Source organism: Tupaia chinensis, unplaced genomic scaffold, assembly GCF_000334495.1.
Source record: "Tupaia chinensis unplaced genomic scaffold, TupChi_1.0 Scaffold000377_2, whole genome shotgun sequence".
NCBI classification, from domain to species: Eukaryota; Metazoa; Chordata; class Mammalia; order Scandentia; family Tupaiidae; genus Tupaia; species Tupaia belangeri.
In genome coordinates, this window is record NW_006159876.1 from 3,638,421 (window position 1) to 3,664,510 (window position 26,090).

General features: G+C 38.4%; 1 protein-coding gene across 7 annotated transcripts in view; it reads left to right on the forward strand.

The window, feature by feature from the left end:
• The window catches only part of DENND4A (DENN domain containing 4A), a 147,906-nt gene that overhangs the window by 44,475 nt on the left and 77,341 nt on the right, over nt 1-26,090 (forward strand). For all 7 annotated transcript variants that reach the window (XM_027773820.1, XM_027773817.1, XM_006153491.3 and 4 more), the window contains exons 3-8: nt 2,035-2,367; nt 6,844-7,093; nt 18,162-18,231; nt 20,400-20,569; nt 21,326-21,567; nt 24,875-24,941. In XM_027773820.1, coding sequence (XP_027629621.1) covers nt 2,057-2,367; nt 6,844-7,093; nt 18,162-18,231; nt 20,400-20,569; nt 21,326-21,567; nt 24,875-24,941 — 1,110 coding nt within the window. In that variant the 5' untranslated portion in view covers nt 2,035-2,056. The remainder of the gene's footprint in view (nt 1-2,034; nt 2,368-6,843; nt 7,094-18,161; nt 18,232-20,399; nt 20,570-21,325; nt 21,568-24,874; nt 24,942-26,090) is intronic.

A 26,090-nucleotide genomic window follows, 5' to 3' on the forward strand; every position in this document is an offset into this window, starting at 1 on the left:
TTTTAGAAATTTTTTTTTTGGGTTTTATTTTTTTTTTTTTTTTTTTTTTTTTGAGAGGTTTTTGCTATAGGCCACGTGCGCTCACCAGACAGACAGAGAGAGACATAGAGACAGAAAGTGAGAAATCACCCCCCCGGGGGGATGGTCACGCCGCAGTCCCTTCTCCTCCATTCTCCTCTTGGGATCTTGGGCACACACGCACACGCGCCCGGCGTGAGTTCTAAGTCACTGGGTCCGGGATGCCAACCACGGTTGACTATGTGGGAATCCAGCGACATAGCCATTACGCTAACTGCTGGTTCCCAAGTTTTTTTTCTTAAAACGGTGTTATACAAGTAATGATAGTACTGTGGAGTTTATTATCCTAGTTCAAGGAATAAAAGGTTTAAGTGATAACAGGCAACTAAAGGAGATTTTACTACTAGGGATTTTGATATTAAAGTGTCTACAAATACATGATAGATTCTACTTTGTGTATTTTTCTTTGAATTTACTATAAGCATGCATTACTATTATAAACTCCTCCCTACATTTATTACTTGAAGTTCTTCTGTTTGTTTGATTTGCTGAAACTTACTCATGGTGGATTTTTTCCTTGTGTGTTTTTATAGTTTTGAAATGAAAGCTCAATCTTTAGCTGAGTTTTATCTGTATTAAACCTGGTCTATCCTCTAGAAGTGTTTTGCATTCGCTTCTCTGGGGTATTCCTGGCCTGGGAACACTCATTAATCTCAGTTGGAGATTCCTGGGACCATACAGATGGCTTAAACTCAAATTCCCAATCCAAGAGTGACTAGGCCTATTGTTATGAATTCTCAGAGGAGACTCCTCTACACTCCAACACCCCAACCTAGGGCTTAGATTGAGGCAAACTACACCTCCTTATGCCAGTGGATAGGTTTTTTAAAATCCATTCTTTTTCTGGAGGTATCGTCCTTTGAGGTTCTTGGCTCTATATAAGTGTCTTAGTTCTAATTCTCTATTTTTTTTAACTTGTTAAAGTGTGTGTGTGCTTGCCCTCGAGAGAGAGGGAAATGAGGAAGCATTTCCACAGGGGACGGTCCTGCCACAGTCCCTTCTCCCTCTACTCACCTTTTGGATTCTGAATGTGTGTGCACGTGTGCGCACACACACACACACACACACTGCATGTCATGTTTTTGAAGCCTCTGGGTCCTCACAGGTGGCTATGTGGGATACAGCCACCTTAATCACCACAGCAGTAGTTGCCCCCTAGTTCCCTATCTTATGTGGTCCCAAGGACTTGTCGCCTATTCCTATTATGCCTTTTAAAACACATACTTTTGGTTACTGAAGAGATTCACAAATTTCCCCATCCAGTATTAGCTTGTAGACTGTGTTCTAGCTTTTGTTTTCTCAATGTTTTGGGACCCTGGGAATTTCTTTACATCTTACAAGTTAATGCGTTCATTTAAAATGTGGGGTTTTTGTTTGTTTGTTTGTTTGTTTGTTTGTTTAGCCAACCCTGTAGGCTAGTGGTGAAGGAAAGCCAGATCACACATGGCCTACCACAGTACAAATCCCAACCTTCCAGCTTGAGAAACACGCCAGGTGTATATGCACACATACCCAAAGTCCCAACAGCATGCAAACTCTGAGGAGAAGGGATTGCAACATGACTGTGCCCCACTGGAGGGTGCTTCCCCCCTCTCTCTCCTCTCTTTCTCCATACCTCTCTGGAGAGTACATACATCTTCTGGCAACTTAAAAAAATACATGTTTTTTCTTGTCTGCATAGGTAATCTAGATTTCTGTAGTGCCAAGATTGGAAATTCATGCATTACTGTCTAACTTAAATAATAGCTATTATATAAATTTGACATAAAAATAATGCTAAAGATATTCTTATTTTTAAATAAAAGTCAAACCTTTGACATGTAAAAGTAAAATATATACAAATGTGTTTATTAGGGAGACAGCATTCTTTTTACAGTTTTTTGTTCTTATTTACACACCAACCACTTATGTTTATTTGGTTTATTATACAATACTAGTCTTTTATTTTCCTCTTAGATATAACCGTCTGTAATGGAAGATGATTGAAGACAAGGGGCCTCGCGTTGCAGACTACTTTGTTGTAGCAGGATTAACTGATGTCTCAAAGCCTCTCGAAGAAGAAATTCACTTCAATGATGCCTGTCATAAAGTAGCTAAACCAAAAGAGCCCATCACAGATATTTCAGTTATTATTAAGTCTCTCGGGGAGGAAGTGCCCCGGGATTATGTGTGCATAGATGTGACCCCAACCGGATTATCAGCTGATCTCAATAATGGGAGTCTTGTGGGGCCACAGATTTACCTTTGTTATAGAAGAGGAAGAGATAAGCCTCCACTTACAGATCTTGGGTGAGTATTTGTCTAAATAAATTATGGTTATTGATCCAAAACATATCTTTATAGATTTTGAAGCTGTTTGTATTATATAGTAATACTATGATTTGAATGAGTCCCCCGAAAATTTATATGTTGGAATTTGGTTGCCTTACGAAGGTATTAAAAGGAGACTTAATCTAATTATGGTGTTGGAAGGTGGGGCCTTTGGGGTATGATTAGACATATGGGTGAGGCCTTCTCTGCTTGGGTCCTGGTGGGTTTATGTGGTTTACAATGAGACCAACAGAGTCACACTGTGCTCAGGCTCTTGCCTTCCGCTTTGTCCACCAGTAGCAAGACTTTTACCAGAGTCCCTGAAGCTTGAACCCCCTCAGCTAAAAGCTCAATAAGCCTGTCTTTATATACTACTCAGATTCAGGTGATCTTGTTATTAGCAACAGAGCGAACTAATACAGAAAGCTTCATAAAAATAGGCGAGTTTATGTCCAGAGTCCTGTATCCTCTTCTGTGCTCTCTTTGTCTCTTTGTCTTCCAGATTCCCAGCACTCTCATCTTGCGTGGGTTTCTTTCTGTTAGAGACAGGAGAGGGAATTTGAAAATTACATACCAAAAAACTACTAGAAAATTAACGTATCATTCTGATCAGAAAATTGTTCATTGTTTTTAAAGTATAAAAATGGATGCTTTTTAAGCATTTTATAATGACCATTATAGGAGGATGGTTAACTCTATGTATCTAACAAAGATCTTAGGGTAAATCAGAGCTTTACTTGGGGTAATATGTAATATATAATATGTATATAAGCTTTATCAAACTATAATTCACATACCATATAATTCACCCATTTAAAGTAGTTAGGTAGGTAGATTTTATTGGGTTGTCAGAAAAATCATGACATATTTTTCTATGGTTTTCTATGCAAAAATGTGTCACGATTTTTCCAGCCACGCAATAGTATATTGGCAGTTTTACAAACATCATCACAATAACTGTTAGGGCATTTGCAGCACAGCAGAAAGAAACCCTGTACTCAATAGTAGTATCTTTTCAATTCCCCATTACCTCCTTACCCTTCGGTAATCGCTAGTCTATTGTCTGTCTCTCTGGATTTGTCTATTCTCCCCCCCACCCCATATATGTGGGAATGGAATGTTTTTGGTTTGTTTTGTTTTGAAGTTTATTTCTTGTGAAGGAAAGAGAGAAGAGAAATAGAGATTGGGGGGGGCAGGCATCCTCAAGAGGGCCTGCATGCCATGAGCCTCCCCCAGCCTCAGCCAGCCTATATCATAGGTGGGTACGTGGAGACCTGGGGATCTGAAACCACCATCACAGAGCGCTGTGTTGCCGCTGTGCCTCCTGTTGGCCCTCTGGATTTGCCTCTTCTGGACATTTTATGTAAATGAAAGTATACTACATGAAAGGATTTCAAAAATTCATGAAAAAATGCAACTAAACTATGAGTTTATTTTAGTGCAAAATAATTTAGATGTCTTTGCATAAGATACAAGTACGCTTTTCATGAGCTTTTTTTTTTTTTGGAGAAGTTTTTGCTATAAGGCACATGTGCTTGCCAGAAAGAGAGAGACAGAGAGACAGAAGGCAAGAAATCACCCCCCAGGAGGGATGGCCATGCTGCAATCCCTTCTCCTCCATTCTCCTCTTGGGATCTTGGGCACGCATGCACACGCACCCAGCGTGAGTTTAAGCCACCGGATCCGGGACTTGAACCGCTGTCGACTACATGGAAGTCCAGCGATACAGTCATTACGCTAACTGCTAGTCCCTTCATGAGCTTTTTGAAGACCACTCGTATATAGTCTTTTGTGACGACTACCATGTTTCCAAGGTTGATTCATGTTCTAATATGTGTCCATATTCTAATCCATTATATGGCTGAATAGTATTCATTCCATCATGTGGCTATACCATAATTTATTCATCAGTTGATGAGCATTTGAGATGTTTCTAGTTTTTGGCTATTATGAATAATGATGCCATATATATTTACATACAAGTTTTTAATGTAGACATACGTGTTCAATTTTCTTGCATTTGTACCTAGGAGTGAAATTGCAAGGTTTTACGGTAATTCTATATTCAGCCTTTTAAGAAATTACCAAACTATTTTCCAAATCAGCTGCATCATTTTGTATTCCCACCATGAGGGCTCCATTTCTTTACATCTTACTGACATTTCACATTGTCATTGGATTATAGCCATCCTACTGGGAATAAAATGATCATCGTGGTCGTGGTCTTGATTTGTGGTCATCTGAAGGCTAAGGATGTGGAGCAGTTTTTCGTATGCTTATTGGCAAGTTTGTATATTTTTGGGGAGATGTCTTCAGATTCTTTACCCATTTTTTAATTAAGTCATCTTATTATTGATCTGTAAAGCTCTTTACATATTCTAGATATACTCTATTAGTTGTGTGATTTACAGATATTTTGTTCCATCCTGTATGTTGTCATTTCACTTTCTTAATGGTATCTTTAAAGGCAAAGTTTAGATTTTATAACTGAGTAGTATAGGACTCAGAAAGGTTAAGTAACTGCCCAAGGTAATGTAACAAGTAACAGGTGTTAGGAATTTGAATTCAGAGATATCTAACTCCTGTGTGTTTAGTTGCATTTTTTAAATTAAAAAAAAAAAAAAACAGAAAAACAAGATCAAAAGAAAGAAGAGTAAGCACGTTAGTTAACAGCATTAATGCAGTTGTATGATTAAACATTGAATTTGGCTCTGAATTTTCAAAATAAAATATTGAATGAAATTTTCTTTTAAATTTGCTGACAGCAGACTGGCAGATGGCATGTTAGTTAAAGGCGCTGGACTCCCATGTGGCTGACCACGGTTCAGGTCCTTGAACTGTGGATTGCTTTCTCACTTTCTCTCTCTCTCTGTGTCTTGCTCTGGTCAATTTTAAAAAATAATAATGATAAATAGAATAAAGGAAATAATGCTTTCAAAAAAATTGCTGACCACAAGAATGAAATAGGAAACTAAAAATTATACTAGAATGAAATCATTTGACCAGTTCCTGGCACTACATTCTATTTGTATAATAGATTTTATATAAATAAAGGAAAGTTAATTAATATTAAAGACATCGCCTGTTTATGACAAGTTTTATAGCAAATGCAGAGAAATGCAGCAACATATTTAATATAGTATAACTTAAATTTTTGTGGTTGGTTTTTACTGATGCCAAAGATTTAACATTAAAGTACAGATCAGTGAACTCTGTGAGGGAATAAAGTAATATTATTCAAACATGATGTTTTCTTAGTGTCCCTAAGTGCTTCAAGTGTAGTATTTAGCAGACTTAAGGAATGGATGCTAGGCCTGTTCTTTATTAAAATTCTATGATTTTACCACAATAAAGAAAATGGAAAAGAAAAAAGGCCTAGTCTGTCATTCAGACTTATAAATTCTAGTAAATTTATTTTTAATTTACATTTAGTCATTGTACATCTTTACAGCATACAGTATGGTTTTTCAAAGCGTTCATGCAGTTCATGTCAATCAAGTAAAAAATATTACCATATGTATTTTTCAACAGATGAGTTCACATTCTTATGTCTGCCCTTTTTTTCCTACGCCACTCCCTCCTACCTCCTCTCATCCACCTCCTCCTGTACAGTCTCTGGTATCTACACTTGCCCTCCTTGCGTCAAATATATCTTCAAATCTCTCTATTTTTGCTGTAAAATATAGACATTTTGATTAGGTAGATTTGAGGTTATATCCTCTTAGACTGAAAGTATCTTAAAGCTGAGGGAAATACTGGAGATAAAAATGTGCAGGTTGGTTTGTTCTCTACTGTCTAGGTAAGTAACCCTTTGTAAAATTTGGACTTTGGCCGAAATGCAAGTTGCTTTTTCTCAAGGAGATGCTTGGTTTAAGGGGAGCCAGCAGTTAGCGTAATGGCTATGTCGCTGGACTCCCATGTAGTCGACCGTGGTTCGTGTCCCGGACCTGGTGGCTTAAAACTCACTCCGGGCGCGTGTGCATGTGTGCCCAAGATCCCGAGAGGAGAATGGAGGAGAAGGGATTGCGGCATGGCCATCCCCTCTGGGGGGTGATTTTTCCCTTTCTATCTCTCTGTCTGTCTCTGTCTGTCTGGCGAGCGCATGCGTCCTATAGTGAAAAAGACTCTCAAAAAAAAAAAAGATGCTTGGTTTAAGAGACATGGAATAAGTAAATAATTCTGTTAAGCTGCAGACTATAGTAGTGTCTTTACAGTTAGTTACTGTCATTCTCTGATTTATGTTAAAATACAAAGATGTATCTGAAGTTTTTCCTACATTTTTCAAATTTTTAGTATGGAAAAGTTATCCTTTAATTGTATTCAGGACTGAGCAATTCAAACTTACAACAAGATTGGAATTTTTACCACACCGCTGCATTTCAGGGTCAGTTCATGATGCATGAGAGTATTACTTTGATATTTTATCCTTGTGTGTTTTTAAAATGTATTTTTTAGGGTTTTATATGACTGGAAAGAAAGATTGAAACAGGGCTGTGAAATTATTCAGAGTACTCCCTATGGGCGCCCTGCAAATATTAGCGGCAGCACCTCATCACAAAGAATTTATATCACTTATCGAAGAGCCTCTGAAAACATGACTCAGAATGCATTGGCTGTCACAGACATATGTATTATTATACCCAGTAAAGGAGAAAGTCCACCACACACGTTCTGCAAAGTCGACAAGAACCTCAATAACAGTATGGTAAGTGACTCTTTTGCACTGATGAGAAGAGCATGATTTTAATTGAATTTTATTTTGAAACAGTATGGTATAATTACTGAGTTGAAAAATAGTTTTTGAAGACGTCAGGGTTTTTTTTGTTTTGTTTGTTTGTTTTTAGGTTTTTGTCATAAGGCATGTACTTGCATTCACTGGAGAGATACCTGGAATGAGAAAGTGAGAAATCACCCCCTCCCCAACCCCAGAGGGATGGCTACACCATAGTCCTTACTCCTCCGTTCCCCTCCTGGGATTTTGGGCCTGCATGTACATGTGCCTGGCATGATTTTCAAGTCATCAAGTCTGGGACTTGAACCTTTCTTGGCCATGTGGGAGTCTAGCACCTTAACCACCACACCACCTGCTGGCCCCCAAAATTTTTAAATCTATTAATACAGTCTTTGTTTCCATTGAACTGTAAGGTAATACAAGCACATGTAGATCTTTGGAGTAGAGGTACAACTCTTTTTCAACTCTTTTAGAAAAACCAAGGTAGACAAACAACAAAGGAATTTGTGTAATGTACAGAAGGAATCGGAAAGTAGTCAGGACTAAATTATCAATGTGTTGTTAATGCCCAGCAGTATAGTTATATAGCTTACTCTTGTTTAAGAAGATTACGTAATTTAAATGAAAGCCATGTTTCTAAACCAGAGGAAGAGAAAACAGACAATCCCATAAGCATGAGGGGATGTGTCCTAAATCTTTCTGCAAAGTTCATACATGATTTTTGTATTGGGTTTATAGTTTTGGCTTAAAAAAATAAATAAACAGATTTCCCATCTTCTTCAGCATCCATTAATCCTATTTTCTATTAAAGTCTTCCAAAATTATTAGTTTTTAAATCTTGGACCACAGCCTTAAAATATTTGTACTTTGATTGAATATTAGAATAGAATCATAATACTTTAGAGCTGAATAGGAACTTAGGATGGTCACATGATCCAAAACTACAAAAACTTGAAGTTAAGGATATTTAACACTAGATTAAATAACTTGGTTTAATTCACACAGCTAATTTGAGGCAAATTTGGGACTGTCTCTTAAATTTTTTACTTTAATTGAAAGTATTTCTTAAATTCTCTGTTCAAATGGCTTTTGTTTTACAACTTTTTTAAAAAGTCAGCATTTAGGGACCAGCAGTTAGCGTAGTGGCTATGTCGCTGGACTCCCACATAGTCGACCGCGGTTCGCGTCCCAGACCCGGTGGCTTAAACTCACGCCGGGCGCATGTGCATGCGTGCCCAAGATCCCGAGAGGAGAATGGAGGAGAAGGGATTGCAGCGTGGCCACCTCCCCTGGGGGGTGATTTCTCACTTTCTGTGTCTCTGTCTCTCTCTGTCTGTCTGGCGAGTGCATGCGCCCTATAGCAAAAACCTCTCCCAAAAAAAAAAAAGTCAGCATTTGATTTAGCAGGTTTATTTAGAAAAAGTAGGGTCGCTAATAAAGTAAGTAATTAAATCATGTACCTAATTCCTGAGAAAATAATCATTTAAGATGATAGTTTTTACTATAATGTGGAGACCAGCAGATGGTATAATGGTTATGTCGCTGGACTCTCTTGTCATTGACTGCGGTTTGAGTCCTAGATCTGGCAGCTTAAAACTCAGGCTAGGCGCGTGTGTGTGCATGCCCAAAATCCCAAGAGGAGAATGGAGGAGAAGGGATTGCGGCATGGTCATCCCTCCTGGGGGACGATTTCTTGATTTCTGTTTCCCTTTCTCTCTTTGTCTCTCTGGTGAGTGCACACACCCTATAGCAAAAATCTCTCTCTAAAACAAAACAAAACAAGGTAAAACAAAAAATCCTATAATGTGAATACTTTATAGGTAGAAAGTTTATAAAGTATTGTCAGAGCATTGTCTTACTATGTCTCTTCATGCCTCAGCCTGCCCTGTGCTGAGTTTACAGGTGTGCACCACTATGCTAGCTTTTAGGGTGAATGGGACTCAAATCCTGGCCTCCCATGTGGCCTCAGCTTGCCAAATAGCAGGGCCAATCAGTGTAGCCGGGCTTTTTCTTCCTATCTGTTTTGCTGAATCTTGTGAGAAAATTTTTGAAAACTTGCAATTTTGATAAAGCTCTATAACTTTTACAGGATCTCTAAGTTTCTGTTTTTCATTTTAGAAAGTTCTTTTTGGTTTCTGTCATATCTAAATGATCAAATAGTTACCTTTTTGTTATCACAAAGGTTATCATTGAAGTTTTTTGGTTATCTTTACAAATTGGACTTACTTGGAACTAGAGTTAGGACTTTTCAATAGAAGGCTTATTTTTTTTAAAAAAATAATTACTTTATTATCATCTTTTAAATGACCAGAGAGAGACACGGGGGAGGGGGATGGGAAGTGAGAAAGCAAGTCGCCAGGTCCAGGACTTGAACCATGGTTGGCCATGTGGGAGTCGAACACCATTAATCACCATGCATGACATCTGCCAGCCCCAGAAGGCTTATTTTTATAAGTTTTTTACCCACTTGATAAACCAAAACTTCGTCTGCTAGTTGCCTACATTTATAATAGCCACTTGACTTTTTAAATTTTATTTTCCAGAGGGTGCATGTGTTCATTAGAAAGAGAGAGAAAACATGCTTCCCCGCCATGGGGCATAGGCAAGCCACAATACCTTCTACTCTGTTTTTCCATTCTGTTGGGATTTTGGACACACATACACATGCTTCAGCATATTTTGCAAGCTGCCAAAGCTGAGATTCAAACTGTGGTCAGCCATGTGGGATCTAACTCCCTTAGCCACTAGGCTACCTCAGACTTGACTTCAGTACATTATTATGACTTTAAAAACATGTCTTTAGCACATTAGAATGTTAAATCTTGCTTGGGACATTACATTATTACTATATTGGGATTATTTATAGAAATATTTTATTTTATTTATTTTTTTTTTTGAGAGGTTTTTTCGCTATTGGGCACGTGCGCTCGCCAGACAGACAGGGAGAGACATAGAGACAGAAAGCGAGAAATCACCCCCCAGGGGGGATGGTCACGCCGCAATCCCTTCTCCTCCAGTCTCCTCTCGGGATCTTGGGCACGCACGCACACGCCCCCGGCGTGAGTTTTAAGCCACCGGGTCCGGGACGTGAACCGCGGTCGACTACGTGGGAGTCCAGCGACATAGCCATTACGCTAACTGCTGGTTCCCTAGAAATATTTTATTTTTGCATCAGGAGAAATTTTTCCAAGGCTATAATATAATCCATTAAATTATCTTTTTTTTTGAGAGTTTTTTTTGTTTTGTTTTGTTTTCGTTTTGTTTTGTTTTGTTTTTGCTAGAGGACACGTGCACTCGCCAGAAAGATAGAAAGAGACAGAAAGCAAGAAATCACTTCTCAGGAGGGATGGCCATGCTGCAGTTCCTTCTCTTCCATTCTCCTCTCGGGATCTTAGGCACACACACATACCTGGCATGAATTTAAGCCACCGGGTTCTGGACTCAAACCACAGTCGACTACATGGGAGTCCAGCAACATAGCCATTCCAACTGCTGGTCCCTCCATTAAATTATCTTAAAATAAAGGTTAAGATTTGTTTGTTTTGTTTTTGTTTTTGTTTTTTTTGGTCTGAAACTTGCAGGCGCCCAAATATTATCTTCTGTGTGCTGTGCTATTTAAATAAAAGATGTTTAAATATTATTCCCTTTCCTTTTTAGTTAGACTATGTTAAGCTTTTATTCAGCCAGGCAAAATGGCTATGATTAAAAACAACAACAACAAAAAGCTGAGAGTAACAAATGTTGACAAGGCCGTGGTGAAAGGAGCTCTCCTGCACCGTTGGTGGAAAAGAAGATGGTGGTTCCTCAGAATTTACAAATAGAATTACTATATGACCTAGTAATCCCACTCCTTGGCATTTACTCAAAGGACAGGAAGACATTCAGTCAGAGGAACATTTGCACATCTATGTTTATCGTAGCATTATTCACAATTACAGGGATCAGCAGGTGGCATGATGGTTAAGGCACTGGATTCTCCTGAAGACAGTTTGAGTCCCAGATCTGGCGGCCTAAAAATCACTCCAGGTGTGTGTGCGCGTGTGTGCAAGCCCAACATTCCAGGAGGAGAATGGAACAGAAGGGATTGCAGTGCGGCCATCTCCCACACCCTGGGGAGGGGCTCACTTGCTCTCTCTCTCTCCAGTGGATGCACATGCTCTCCTATAGCAAAAAAAATAAAAATAAAAAATAACAAGAACAAAAGTTGAAAAGCGGAAATGTATTCTTTTTGAATCTGTAGGATATTGTCTTTTCTTGATAAAAGCTTTTTAAAACATGGTCATATAGCACTAACTATATTTTTTCTGATTGCTATTGATGAGATTTTAAGTATGTGTAATTGAGAACTGTATTAAATATGTGAGCTTCAGTATCAGAGACACCAAGAGAATAATTGATATTCGGATGCCTGGCTTATTACATGACAATTCTTATGCCACTTGTCTGTGTTTGTGTAATACTGATATTTTCCCAAAGCCTGTCTTAGCTCTTACCTCTAAGTGGTTACTTTTTACCTGGGTTTTACCTGGTCTATAATGTTCTACTTAATCAGAAACGACTTTAGTAAGTCAGTTCTCATTTAATTCTTGAAAGGATTACATGTGCAAATAAATGAATGTTTCTGAATATTCAAAATAGATAAAAGTTTTGATACTACTAAAAGCTTATATTTTATTTCTGACTCAGAACTACCCCATTTTCAGTTTGTGTGCTCTCATGCTCACAGCGGTAGAAAGAACAGTTACAAGGCAGAAGGGGAAGGTGCCGAGGGGGAAGGCTTATAAACTACAGTCACACTGATGATAGCAGTGACAAGGATCGTGGGACGCAGAAGAAAGAGTAAGGAATTTAAAAGGTTTGTGGAGTATTGAATAGGATCAAACATCTCTACACATCTCAGTAGTCCCTCAGGACATTACCATAATTAATATTCATTTGATGGTTCTAATAAGTGTGTCTTTACTAAAATGTTGAAGAAATGTTTCCTGGAAATGTCTAAGAGAGCAAGGAAAAGTACTACATGAAGAACCAAGTTATTGCAGCATTGTTTATAATAGCAAAAAGAGAGAGAGAGAGAAAAGAAAGAAAAAAGAAAGGAACAGAAAATAAACCATCTAAGTGTTTATCGGTAGAGGAATGGATAAATATGTAACTATAGTCATTTATTAATGGAATACTATCCAAGAGTAAAGATGAAGAAATTTGATGTATTTATCAACTTCCTAAGTCTCAAAAAACATATTGATAAGTAAGGAACCAAGCCACAGGGGCTAGACAGTGGCTCAGTATTAAGGACCTCAGTTTGTGTCCTGGGGCCTCCCTCTACACATCAAGCACATGCACTACACATCAAGCATAGGTACTCGTGTGCCTGTGGCCTGGCATGTTTGAGGCTGAGGATGGATCGTGGTGTGAAGACCCTGTTGAAGATGACTGTCTCTCCCTCTCTCTTTCTCTTTTGTGGAAAAAATAATTTTTTTTAATAAAGGGAAGAAAACCACAAAAGTAAATATTTTGTAGTATCACCATTTATGTAAAATTAAAAAGCACACAAGACAATAATACATATTTATGGATGCATGAATATGTATGTTTGTGTAGCAGAAATTTTTAAAAATGCATGCAAGTGAAATGCACTAGCTTCAGGCTACATGGTTAACTCAGGTGGAAAGGGAAGGGATAGAAAATGGTGCTTCAGGGCCAGGTTGTGGTCTGGTGGTTAAGGCAGCTAGATCCCATATGGCTGGCAGTGTGCTTTGAGTCCTGCATTGGGTGGCTTGAAAAAAATGTCAGGCATGTGTGCATGCATATCCAGCATCTTTTTATTTTACTTTATTTTATCCCATTTGTTGTTAATATTTTAAATTGACCAGAGAGAGAGAGAAAGGGAAAGCAAGAAAGGAAGCTGCCAGGTCGGGACCCAAACTGCAGTTGGCCATGTGGGAATCCAGCGCCCATATCTACCATGCCAGCTGCTGGCCCCCATATCCAACATCTTAAAAGGAGGGAGAGGGAACCAGCAGTTAGCGTAATGGCTATGTTGCTGGACTCCCACGTAGTCAACCGCGGTTCGCGTCCCGGACCAGGTGGCTTAAAACTCACGCCGGGCGCCTGTGCGTGTGTGCCCAAGATCCCAAGAGGAGAATAGAGAAGGGATTATGGCGTACCATCCCCCCTGGGGGGTGATTTCTTGCTTTCTGTCTCTATGTCTCTGTCTGTCTGGCAGACGCATGCGCCCTATAGCGAAAATCTCTCCAAAAAAAAAAAAAAAGGAGGGAGAAATGGAGAAGAGATGGCAGCATGACTGTGTCCCATGGCAGGGGGTGTTTCCTCACTTTTCTTCCATCTCTATGGCAAGGACATGTCCCCTCTGGATGGTGCTTTAGCTAAACCTGTAATTTTTTAATTTCTTTGTAAATTAAATATGTGAAGAAGTATAGTAAATTGTTAACACTTGTTAAATCTAGGTGATGAGTACTGAGTGTTCATTACACTAGTCTCTTAATTAAAATATATGTCTTAAAGTTTATTCTCTTTAAATGTTTGTTCTCAGTGCTGTAAATCCATCCTTACGTACTTCTTCATGTAGGTATTCTCTATCATGCTTACACAAATGTACCTTCTCATATTAATTCATTTAATGGATAGTTATTAAACATCTTTATGTAGCAGGTGTTATTTTAGGTGCTACAGTTTCAGCAGTGAACAAGACAAAGTCCTTATTACCATTGTAGAACTTCCATTCTAATGGTGGGTGACAGACAATACATAAAATATAGAATATGCCAAATGGTGATAGGTGCTATGGAGGGGAAAAAATGCAAGGTAAGGGTAATAGGAAGACTGGACAGGGTGGAGGGAGGCTTGTCATTGCACATAAGGTGATGGAAGAGGGCTTCCTAAGTGACGTTTGAGTTGAGACCTAAGGAAAGGAGGAAGTGAGCCATGCCAACGTGTCTGTCACCATCTGTACGTGTCAAGGTTTTCAGCTCTGCTTACATCTCCTTGTCAGACCTCTCACTTTAGCTTCATTTGATTATTCTCTTGAATATCCAGTTACAAGTTTCAAACGCAATATTCCTAAAACCAAATTCCTTATCTTCACCCCCCCCAAATCGGTTTTGTTCAGTTTTCCCCAACTCAGTTGAGCTTCACCCTTTCTGTTATTCAGCCTAAAACCTTGGCATCATCTTTCTTCTACTTAATGTATAATCAAATAGGATATCTTGTCTCTATTTTCAGAATATGCCCAGAACTGGAGCTTTTTGTCATCATCACCATTGCTACTGCCCTCATCCACAGCATCGTCATTTTTCAGTAGTCTTCTAACTGGTTTCCTCTCTTCTTCCTGTGTCTCTCAACATAGTCCTCTGAGTGACCCTTAAGTCAGATAATGCCATCCTCTACTCAAAACCCTCCAGTGGCTTTGCATTTCTCTCAGAGCAGTAAAAGTGGAGGTCCTTAAATGACCCTGCAAGGCCCCACATAACCTGGCCCCCTTCTACCACTATCTGCTTTACTCAGGGTAGGCCTTAATTGAAAGCAGTGTTTTAAGGCAGTAAGGGAGTAAGTCATTCCGATATCATGGGAAAAGAATGTTTTCAGTAGAAGGAAAGTCTATGCAAGAGTCTCAAAAAGGGAATAAATGTTCTTGGCATGTTTTGGAAACAGTAAAGAGAATGCTCTTAAGCACACTTAATTGAGGGGAGAATAAGAGATTAAAATCAGTGGCAGATCATGTAGGACGTTTAGGTGATTGTGAGGACTGACTTTTATTCTGAAGTTTTGATCAGAACAGTGTTTGCTGACATTTATTTTTCATTTATTTATTTTTAGTGTTTTTTTTTCCCCATAGAACATGTGCACTCAGCTGGAGAGAGCGTGCGAGAGGGAAAGTGAAAAATCATCCCTCAGAGAAGATGGCCATGCTACAGTCCCTTCTCCCCCATATGCAGATGCACGTAGCATGTTTTTCAGTCTGCTTCATCTGGGACTTGAAGTGCAGAGGCAGCCATGTGGGCTTCAGTGCCTTAACCACCATACTACTTGCTGGCCTCCTGCTGACATTTAGTTAGTTAGTTTTGGCCACGGGATGTGTGCACTTGCTGGAGAGAGAAAGAGAGAGACGAAGAATCTGAGATCACTTGTTGGCGGCGGGGGTAGCCACACTGCAGTCCCTTCTTCCCTATTTTCTTCTGGGGATTTTGGGCATGTACTCACAGACGTCTAAAGTAATTTTTAAGCTGCCAGGTCCGGGACTCAGACTGTGGTCTGCCATGTGGGAATCCAGTACCTCAACCACCACCTGATCATGCATCCTACTGACCCTTGCTGACCTTTATCTTAAGAGGACAACTCTTTTGGGCCAGCAGGTGACATGGAGGTTGAGGTGCTGAATCCCACATGGCCAGTTTGTGGTTCAAGTCCCAGACTCAGGAGCTTGAGAATCATGCCAGGCACATGGTACATGCATGTGTGCCCAAAATCCCAAGAGGAGAATGAAGGAGAAGGGATTGTGGTATAGCTATCTCCCTTGAGGAGGGGTGATTTCTCATCCATCACCCCAACCCCAGCAAGCGCACATGCCTTGTAGCAAAAACTGAAGAAAAAAAATAACGAAAGAGGATAACTCTATTATACAGTAATAAGTATAGTGAGTAGGAAGCAAAACTGGAAGGAGGAACGCTGGGAGATTATCGTCATCTATGGCAATGGTCACGGAGATGTATAACATGAAATCGTGATGATAAAAATTTCAATTATACAATAGTTTTATTTATCAATGACATTGTACTCATTTTTCATGGATTTTGTGAAGAATGGCTATTTTATAAAGCTACTTATTATTCTTATCTCAAAAACTTTAAGTAAGTTGAATATATCTTTAATAATATTAGGTCATCGGGAAAGTCGTGTTAAATTTTTCAGTGTCTCCCTATGCAAAAATACTCCATGACTTTCCTGATGATTGCAGTACTTACTGAACTCCTGCTGCATGAGAGCCACTAGGAGTAGAGTGGTGAAGAAAACTAAGTCCCCTCCTTCACTGAGCTTAGATTCAAGTGGGGAGACAAACAGCAAATGAAGGTAGCGTGTGATTATGGGAATGGCAAGTGGTCTGACAGTGCCGAGGGTGCTGTTTTGGTGAGGGCAATTAGTAAGGCTTTCTCTAAGAAAGGACATCTGAGCAAAGACCTGAATGAAATGGCAGGATGGACAGGACACAAAGTGTATCTCACTGAGATATGTGCTTGGTGTCTTTGAGAAGGCCAGGGGAGCAGTGAGGTTGGAGAAGTGATCACAGACTGCAGAGATCAGACTGTGTAGGAATCTGTGGGCTAGAGTAAGGAGTTTAGGTTCTCTTAATCTGGTTGGAAGCCATTTAAGAGTAAGTTGATCTGATTTACATCTTACAAGGCTCCTCGCTCTGGTTATAGAGAATAGACTGTGGAGGGACAGCACCTAGTCCTTCAAGAAAGCTGCAGCCACAGTTCCTAGTGACAAGTGGTGGTGATTCCTTGGTCAAAAGCAGTAGGCAGTACAAAGTGATGAGGTTCAAGGTCAGTTTTGAAGGTATGAAGTTGACAGAATCTGTAGATGGATTGGATGTGATGTATGAGACAAAGAGTAAAGTCGAGAGTGACTCGGGAATTGAGAGTGAGAAAATAGTGGGGCCATTTCCCAAAGTGGATAACACTAGGAAGAAGAGTAAGTCCGACAGTGACAAGATTTCTGTTACGGTCATGGAGAATAACCATAGTTCCACCCTAGCTGGGGGGGGGTATTATTCCAAGACCCCCACTGTATCCCTGAAACCACAGGTAGTATTGAACCCTATATAAACGGCATTTTTTCTATATGAACGTGCCTATGATCAAGTTTCCTTTATAAATTAGGCACAATAAAGGTTAACAAAAACTGCAGATAAACTAGAACTGTTGTAAGCACATGCCAGCATCACCTCTCTTGTATTTTGGGGCCATTCTTAAGTAAAATTAAGGACTTGACCACAAGCACTGCAGTACCTCAGCAGTCACTCCGATGACCAAGATGGCTGCTCTGACTAATGGGCAGGTAGTGTACGCAGCCTGGATACTCTGGACCATGGGATGACTCACGCCCCAGGTGGGACAGTGTCAGATTTCATCACTCTACTCAGATGGCACACAGTCTATAATCTATGAATTGTTTCTTTCTGGAATTCTGCGTTTAGTATTTTCTAACTATGGTTGGCTGCACATAACCGAAAGTGTGGGAAGCGAGACCACAGATAAGGGAGGACTACTGTGGAGGACTTGGGTTAGGTAGGCAGCTGGATGCGAGTCTAGATTTGGTGTGATGGCTATAGGGTTTCTGACTGGTACTAGAAATTTGAGATGCCACAGTGAATTGCTACTATTTAAAACCATAGGGACTGCACGTTTACCATTTGTACTAAGTAAAGCAAAAAGGTACCATATAGAATGGTCAGGAGGAAAAGAGAATCCCACAGAGACTGAAAAGGGATAGCCAGAGAAGTGGTGAGTAGGAAGATTGTGTTGCCTCAAAGCCAAGAAAATGGTTAATGAGGGAGTTATCAGTGCTGTCCAGATCTGCTGAGACGTTGATGAATAAGGTAGAGATCAAGGACAGCTATTAGATTTGGCATCGTGGAAGTTGTTGAGGGCTTCTTTTAAGGAGCGGTGAAGATTGAAGTCTTACTTGGAATAGATTTGAGAAGTAAGGAAATGCATACGGCAAATTATAACTCAAGGAATTTTGGCATAAAGGGCTACAGGAAAACCTGGCAGTATCTGGAAGGGGTTTTGGTGTCAAAAGAAATATGTGCACACGAGTAGATATTTCTATTTCTGAAAGGAAAGTGGGCAATGACTCCAATGAAATGCTGACGAAGTAACCACATAAAAATAGCTTAGCAGAGCGAAATCTATTACAGGTACTACTTCATAGATAATATGTTCTGGAAAGCACAAAAAGAATTCATTTTATCAAATAACTACATTTTAAAGTTTAATAATATTTCTCTTTTTTTTTAATTCAGTGGGGATCAGCAGTGTACTTGTGTTATAAAAAATCAGTGGCAAAGACTAACACTATATCTTACAAAGCTGGTAAGTAGGACTTTTCATAGACTACTTTAATATATAAATAAATTATGTGTCCTAGTAAGATTTTAAAAAAGAAACAAAATCGATCTCTGATATGTTTGTTATCCATGTCTTTTGATTCTATTTTTGTCTTTATCCATATGTTTATTGGATGCTTAGTGAAAGATTAATTTGAAAAGAAGGTGGTTATTTTGAGCCTTAGGTTTAAATATACAGTAAGTAGATACCAATCCTTTTTAAGTTTTTCATATATTAGTAAAAAATATGGAAAAAAAGATGTACTTTTTTTTAAGTTGATATTTCTTTAACGTTTATATTCAATTTAGTCAAATTTTGGGAGCAGCAGATGGTGTAATGGTTACGTCACTGGACTCCCACTTGATCGACCACAGATCGAATCCCAGACCCGGTGGCTTGAAACTCACACTGGACTTGTGCTCATGCATGCCCAAGATCCCCAGAGAATAGAGGAGTGGGGATTATGGTGTGGCCATCCCCCCTGGGGGTTGATTTCTTACTTTCTATCTCTGTCTCTCCAGTGAGCACACATGCCCTATAGCAACAATCTCTAAAAAAAAAAATTAGTCAAATTTTAGTTCATGTATAGTTAAGTTTCACTACAGTGAAATATTATACTATTTTAAGATTTTATACTGCATAGTTGAAGTGTTCAATTTCCAGAGACCTCAAAGTATCTGATCTTATTTACAAGAGGGCTGATTCAATCTTTATATTTATATTCAACCTTTCAATATATAAAATATATTTATCAGACTAGCAGTTGGTGAAATGGCTATGTCGCTGGACTCCCATGTAGTTTATATGTACACACACACACACACACACACACACACACACACACAGTGTTTCTATCAGTGTGTGGTCTGGCACGTGCATGCATTAAATGCTAAATAAATATTGGATTGGTGAATGATGAATTGGTAAGCTTCACTTTTTGGTTGTTAAAAACGGGAGCTGTGGGGCCAGCAAGTGGCGTGATGGTTGAGGCACTGGACACTCCCACATAGCCAACCACGGTTCGAATCCTGGACCTGGTGGCTTGCTTTCTCACTTTCCTTTCTTTCTCTCTCTCTCTCTTTCTCTGTGTGTCTCTCTGGTCAAATTAAAATGAAGGAATGAATGAATAAGTAAATAAATAAATCTTTTAAAAAAAATTAGGATCCTATACTCAGCGTTCTTTCTACCTTTGACTTTCTAGCACCCACAATTTGTTACTATTTTTGAATTTACTTTACAATTGTACCTCATGACCTTAGAGAGCAGGTACACAGGTAACTGTAGATCCTCATGGGACCTATTAAGTGGCTTAGCATATAATTAGAGAATTTTAGATCTGCCTTGGATCTTAGTTAATCTAGAGATGAGAAAACCAGAATCTAGTAGGTAGATAATTTGTCCAGAGCCAGAACAAAATTTTTCTATTTGCAGCTTTATGGCTATATCTACTGTCAGTTTCCTCTTGTCTTTAAGGGCTTCAAGATCAGAGGACCCGTGTTTCTGTTTCTCCTTCCACAAGATGGAGCACAAGGCTCTATATGTGGTCAATAGAAAATGCCTGGGCCACTTTTCCGACTAGTCTACCTAGTGTGAAATCATAGGCCACTTGAAACTCCATCTTCATAAAATCTTGAATTATTTAGGAGCAAGGCTTGATACTGCCCTGGTGACATTGTAAATATTTGACTCACCTATTTTTATGAGTAATTTTCTTGTACTACAAGTTACATGTATACTCCTGTAGGTGTGTATCTTAATGTGTAAAAGCCCCTGAAGGGAAAATTGAGAGCTGATGAATTGAATATATGCAAATAATTATATTCAAACATTCAAAGAATTAATATGTTTTAAGGTGCTATGATCACAAACTAAATTTTTATCAGTATGTTTTTGTGTATATATAGAATCGTCTTTTTTGTTACTCTTAACATAGCTTTTGTGGATGCAGTTAAGCAGTTAGTTAATGTTAATAATTAAAATGTTCAAGGATTGAAATCTGAATGAATCCTATTGAGGCGTTCAGAGCTACTTAATGAACATTTATGCAATGTTTTGACCTTTTAAATGTGTGAATAAAGCATCTTATTATTATTCAAAATATGAACACTTAAATTCAAGAGGCGATGACCTAATATTTATTGTTGTTTTTATAGGTCTAATTTGTAGATATCCTCAAGAAGATTATGAGTCGTTCTCACTACCAGAATCTGTTCCCCTATTTTGTTTGCCAATGGGTGCAACTATTGAATGTTGGCCATCAAATAGCAAATACCCTCTCCCTGTATTTTCTACATTTGTGTTAACTGGAGCCTCAGCTGAAAAGGTACTGTGTATTTTAATCAATGGTGTCTGCAGAGTCCTTGTGCATTTTCAAGTATAATGCAAGAAACAATGGAAAATAACTGGGTAGGTTGAACCAATATACGCACAATTTCCACTAGATTAAAATACCTGTATCCAAAGATATAAATAAGAAGAATTTTCATGCTTTCCCATCTGCCAAAATGCTTTTTTTGTGACTACCCAGAAAAGTTTTTATCATCAAATGGCAATCCTTTATTGGTTTATTTTCTGTGATAAGAAGCTTTGAAAGTAAAATAAAGGATTTTGTTAAATATGATGTATAAAGTGATTTAGGGTCATAGACTGTTGTCATTAGAAATTAAGTAGACTGACATCCTCATTTATGGGTAGAAAAATTAACATCCAGAGAATAAAATGACTTTTCCTAAGTCAGAATTTACATTTCTTTATCTAAAATTCTGTCTCATTTTCTATTAAATGTTATTTTTATACATTTTATTTTAGAGAATATTGGTATGATTGCTTTCTCTCTTTATAAAACAAATGCAATTTAATTTTTAAAAATTTATCTTTAACTTATAAGGGAACATGAGAATAACGCTGTATAGTTCCTATATACGTCAAAAATGCAGGAGTGATGTCTCTTCACCATATGTTCCTTTAGTACCTGGCAACTTGCCTGGCTCATAGCAAGCATCCATTAAATATTTCACTGATGATAGGATTTAAATAAATGTAGAAAGTGTATTTACTAAATATATTGCTTGTTTTGCAGGTCTATGGTGCTGCTATTCAGTTTTATGAACCATACTCAGAGGAGAATCTCACAGCAAAGCAAAGACTTCTTTTGGGTTTAACGTCATCGGCAGATGGAAAATGTGATAGTTCCAAAACAATTCATACTAACAAATGCATCTGTCTTCTTTCTCACTGGCCTTTTTTTGATGCATTCAGGAAATTTCTGACTTTTTTGTATCGTTATTCCATCTCTGGCCCTCATGTCCTCCCAATTGAAAAGTAAGTTTAGCGAATGTGGTTGTGTCATTGTAGTTTTTCAGTCTTGATTTTTAAAATAATTTTATTTCTAACAAAGTGAAATAAATGTTTTCTTTTAGGTTTTTCTTTGTGTGTGTGCTCTGACGTTTAGAGATCTTAATCTGGAGAAATACTAGAATTTATTTTTTACTAATTTTGTAATTATTGTTTTACATATAATTTAGATAAGTTACAAACTTTTAAAATATCCCTTACTGTTTTTAGATATAAGTTAAAAGGCAAAAATAGGTGAAAATGTTCTTTTTTGTTATTTTTAGTGATTTACTTTAACATCACTAAAACTGAAGAATGCTTCATACAGTAAGACCGGATGCAATGAGACACAGATACCTCCATTGCCTATCTGACTATCGTCACTTTATGCCATCTATCACTTACGCTCTTTTGTTTCCTTAGGCAGGATTTGTCTGACTCTAATGACAGTTGAGAAGTGATAGACTTTACCATGAGAGCATTCGTGAGAATGTACTTACTTTTTATTTTTTCCTTGCCCTTTCTACTCTCATCTCAAGATTCTAATCCAGTAGTTCTCAAGACTCTCAAAAGGGTCTCGGGACTCTTTCATTCTCTTAAAAATGGGACCCAAGGGCTCATAGCACAGTGGTTAAGCACAGTTCATAGGGAGCCAGATTCCACACAGCCAACCTCAGTTCTAATAGCGGCCCCAGTGGCTTGAAAAACACACGGGTGCATGTGCATGCATAACCCAAATCCTTATTGGATAGAGAAATGGAGGAAGAATTGCAGCATAATCATGTCTCATTAGGAATGTGCTCTTATGCACCCTCTATCTCTGGCAAACATATACACCCCCTTCAATTGAAGAGAAAAAAATGATGAACCCATATAACGTTTTTTACTTGTTATATCTATCAAGATTTATTGTACTAGAAATTAAAATTGACAATTAAGAAAATATTTATTAGTTTATTTTTTAAATAATTACTCCATGGCATGTTAACATCAATGTCTTTTTGGAAAAAATGACTGTTTTCCAAAACAAAAGTTAGTGAGAAGAATGGCATTGTTTTACATTTTTGCAGATCTCTAATGCCTGGCTTAAAATATGGTTCTGCATTCAGTCTGTTGCAATAGGTGTTTTGGTAGGAGTATATAAAGAAAAGTTTGCCTCACAGAGAAAAGTAGGTAGTAAAGGGAAGGACATTTGGATAGACCTTTCAGAAAATTGTAGATATCCTTTTTTGACACTGTAACAAAGTTTGAAAAATAGTTTCTTACAGATTATTTGCAGTGTGGAATCTGAAACTTTAGCAATGAACCTTCTTTCTCTGTTACATTGAAAGTTATTCCTCTGTTTCTGCTGGTTCCCAAGTGGAACTTTTCTTTTTAATGTTTGTTTTATTATGCCAGAGAGTACACACGCATGAGAGAGACAGAGATACAGAGAGAGAGAGCGCGCAATCCTCAACAGGGTCTGGTCATGCCTTAGTCCTTGAGTGGAACTTTTATTCTTGCATGATTTTTTTTTTTTTTTGAGAGGTTTTTTCGCTATAGGGCACGTGCGCTCGCCAGACAGACAGAGAGAGACATAGAGACAGAAAGTGAGAAATCACCCCCCAGGGAGGATGGTCATGCCGCAACCCCTTCTCCTCCATTCTCGGAATCCTGGGCCGTGAGTTCTAAGCCACTGGGTCCGGGACGCGAACCGCGGTCGACTACGTGGGAATCCAGCGACATAGCCATTACGCTAACTGCTGGTTCCCCCTGGTGTGTTTTTTGAGCCACTGGAGTCAGGATTCAAACTATGCAGTCGATCATGTGAGATCCAGCTCCCTAAACCACTAGGCTGTGGGGCCAGCCCATGCTTTGATATTCACTGTTCCTCAGATGATTCAGGCAGATGTGTGTCCTGTGGTACTCATTCCCTTTATCTTTCTTTCTTCTTCTTTTTTTTTTATTTTTTTTAAGATTCTAAGTACCATAATGGTAGAGACTGGTAGCTTTATGCCTTTTTTTTTTTTTTAATCTTATTTCCTATCATGCCTGGCAGTGTCTTATATATAGTAAATTATTAAAATATTCAGAAAATTGATAAAATTTCTTTTCTAGTGTCCTCTATGCAGTTGCTATTATCTCAGTTCTGAAACCAAAATGATTTCAAAATAATTTAATAATGTTTAAAATAATAGTACATTAATAAAATAGCTTACTGCTTTTTTTTTTAAAGCATCTTTTACTATGATTACCTTTTTTTCCCCCTTAGTTTTACTGTAGGGTGTGTATGCTCACCAGAGAGAGGGAAAGTGAGAAAGCATCTTCCAGTGGGGGTGGCCACACTGCAGGCCTGTCTCCTCCATTCTCCTCTCCAGATTGTGGGCATGCCGCACGATTTTTGAGCCGTAGGTCGAGGGCTTGGACCATGCACTTGGCCACGTGAGGTCCAGCTGCTCCAACCACCACGGCACCAGCTGGCCTGATGGCTATTTTTTCTTTTCTTTTTATTTTTTCTTCAGTGTTTTGCTATAGGATTAATGCACTTGCTGGTGGCAGGGCCCAGAGAGAGTGTGAAATCAACCCCCAGGGAGGAAGGTCACACCACAAATCCTTCTCCATTCTCAGGATTTGGGGCACACATGCACACATGCATAGCATGTTTTATAAGCTGCTGGGTCTGGGACTCGCACCATGCAATTGGCCATGTGGGATCTAGTGCCTTAACCACCATGCCACTTGCTGGCCCTGGTTACATTTTTCTATTCCATAATGTTCAAAACAAAACCCATTGATCTACTATTATATCCTAGGAAAAATTTATAAAATCAGTAATTGAATTTTAAGCTACTTTTAATAAAAAGCATATTGTACATCTTTTAGAAACACCCAAATCCTTTCATTTTTCTGAAGCACCTTAAGTGCTTTCACTTCCAAAATATGAATAATTGAGTTTAAAAATACATTACAAATGAGAGAATTAGCTTCTTTGGTAGTATCTTCATCACTGATGTGTTATATAGTATCTGCTTAGGGAGGGGTAAAAGTTAAAATGACTTTAGAGACATTGATCACACAGACATGTTAAATGTGAATAGCTGCTCATTTAAAAAGGTATTAGATGTAGACACAAAGCAACTTCAATGGGACAAATGAGCTTTGATTGTCTTTTATTCACTTGTTTTTCTAGTATTAGGGATTTTGAAATACTACCCAGGGCTTTTGACTGGGCTTGGGCTTGTGATGACATAGTAACCTTTATAGCATATGGTGTTAACTGTAGAATCAATTGGGTTTTTGTCTGTTTGTTTTTAAGGCACATTTCTCATTTTATGCATAAAGTTCCTTTTCCATCTCCTCAGAGACCGCGGATTTTAGTTCAGGTAAGACGTTCTTGATATGAGGGCCTGTGAATTATTATTGGCTCTGTCAAAATGTAAGATAAGAACATTTTTACAGGGGAGAGTGAATGAGATTTAAAGAGAAGCAGATGCCATGTCATGTTGGCGTGTGAGCCCTCCATGTCTTATTATCTGCCTCTCAGACAGCAAATGTGTTTCCCTTAGTGAAAGGGTTGAAAAGTTACAGCAGACATTTTAAATTCATAGAGAAGGACTTTTTCTTCTAAATTTGTTCTAGATATTTGAAAGCTTATACTTTTGGCAAGCATTTAGTAAGTTAAATGCATTAGAATAGATATAAGGAAAAGTTGTCTGTTTACATAAATTGCAGGAAGGAAGGAATGCCCAGATCTTTGATGTGATGGGAAAGTTTAAAACAAATATAAATTATTGGGTTGTCAGAAAAGTCATGACACATTTTTGCATAGAAAAACATGTCTTGAGTTCCGACAACCCAATATTTTCTCTGTCTCCTTCCCCATTGAATATGTTTCTGCTTTCATGTACATTTCATTTTTGTTTGTGCTCTTCATAAGTAAATTATTTATTTAATCATCGTTTATGGAGTGATTTACATAAAGAAAATATTTTCATATGTTATCATTATGTATGCTTCACTGTGTTTATCACAGTCCTTAATATGGTATCATTTAACAGTAGAAATAATTTGATAGATATTTACAAATTTGTTGTAATCTGTATACATTTGAAAATATAGATTAGAATAATTTATTATTATATGGATATAGATAAAAAGTCTAGAAAAATATCATCTTATAATGAGCTTTACAGTCAGTCTGCATATCCACATGTCACCCTGTCTTATTTCATGCTGTTTTGTGCCAGGATATATATAGTGCAGTCAGGTTGAGCACACATGAAATATTTGTTTTATGGCAGAAGTCAGCAGGCTTTTTTTGTTATGGACAGTATCCTAAATATTTTCGTCTCTGGCGTGGTAGCACGTGCTGGTTGACGCAGCTGCTTGGCAGGCTGAGACGGCATGGAAGGCCTGGGTTGGATTTCTAGTCCGCCCTAAAACCTGGACATGGTGGCATACACCTATAGTCCTAGCTGCTCAGGAGGCTGAGGCAAGAAGATCCAAAGAAAGCAAGACCCTGTCTAAAAAAA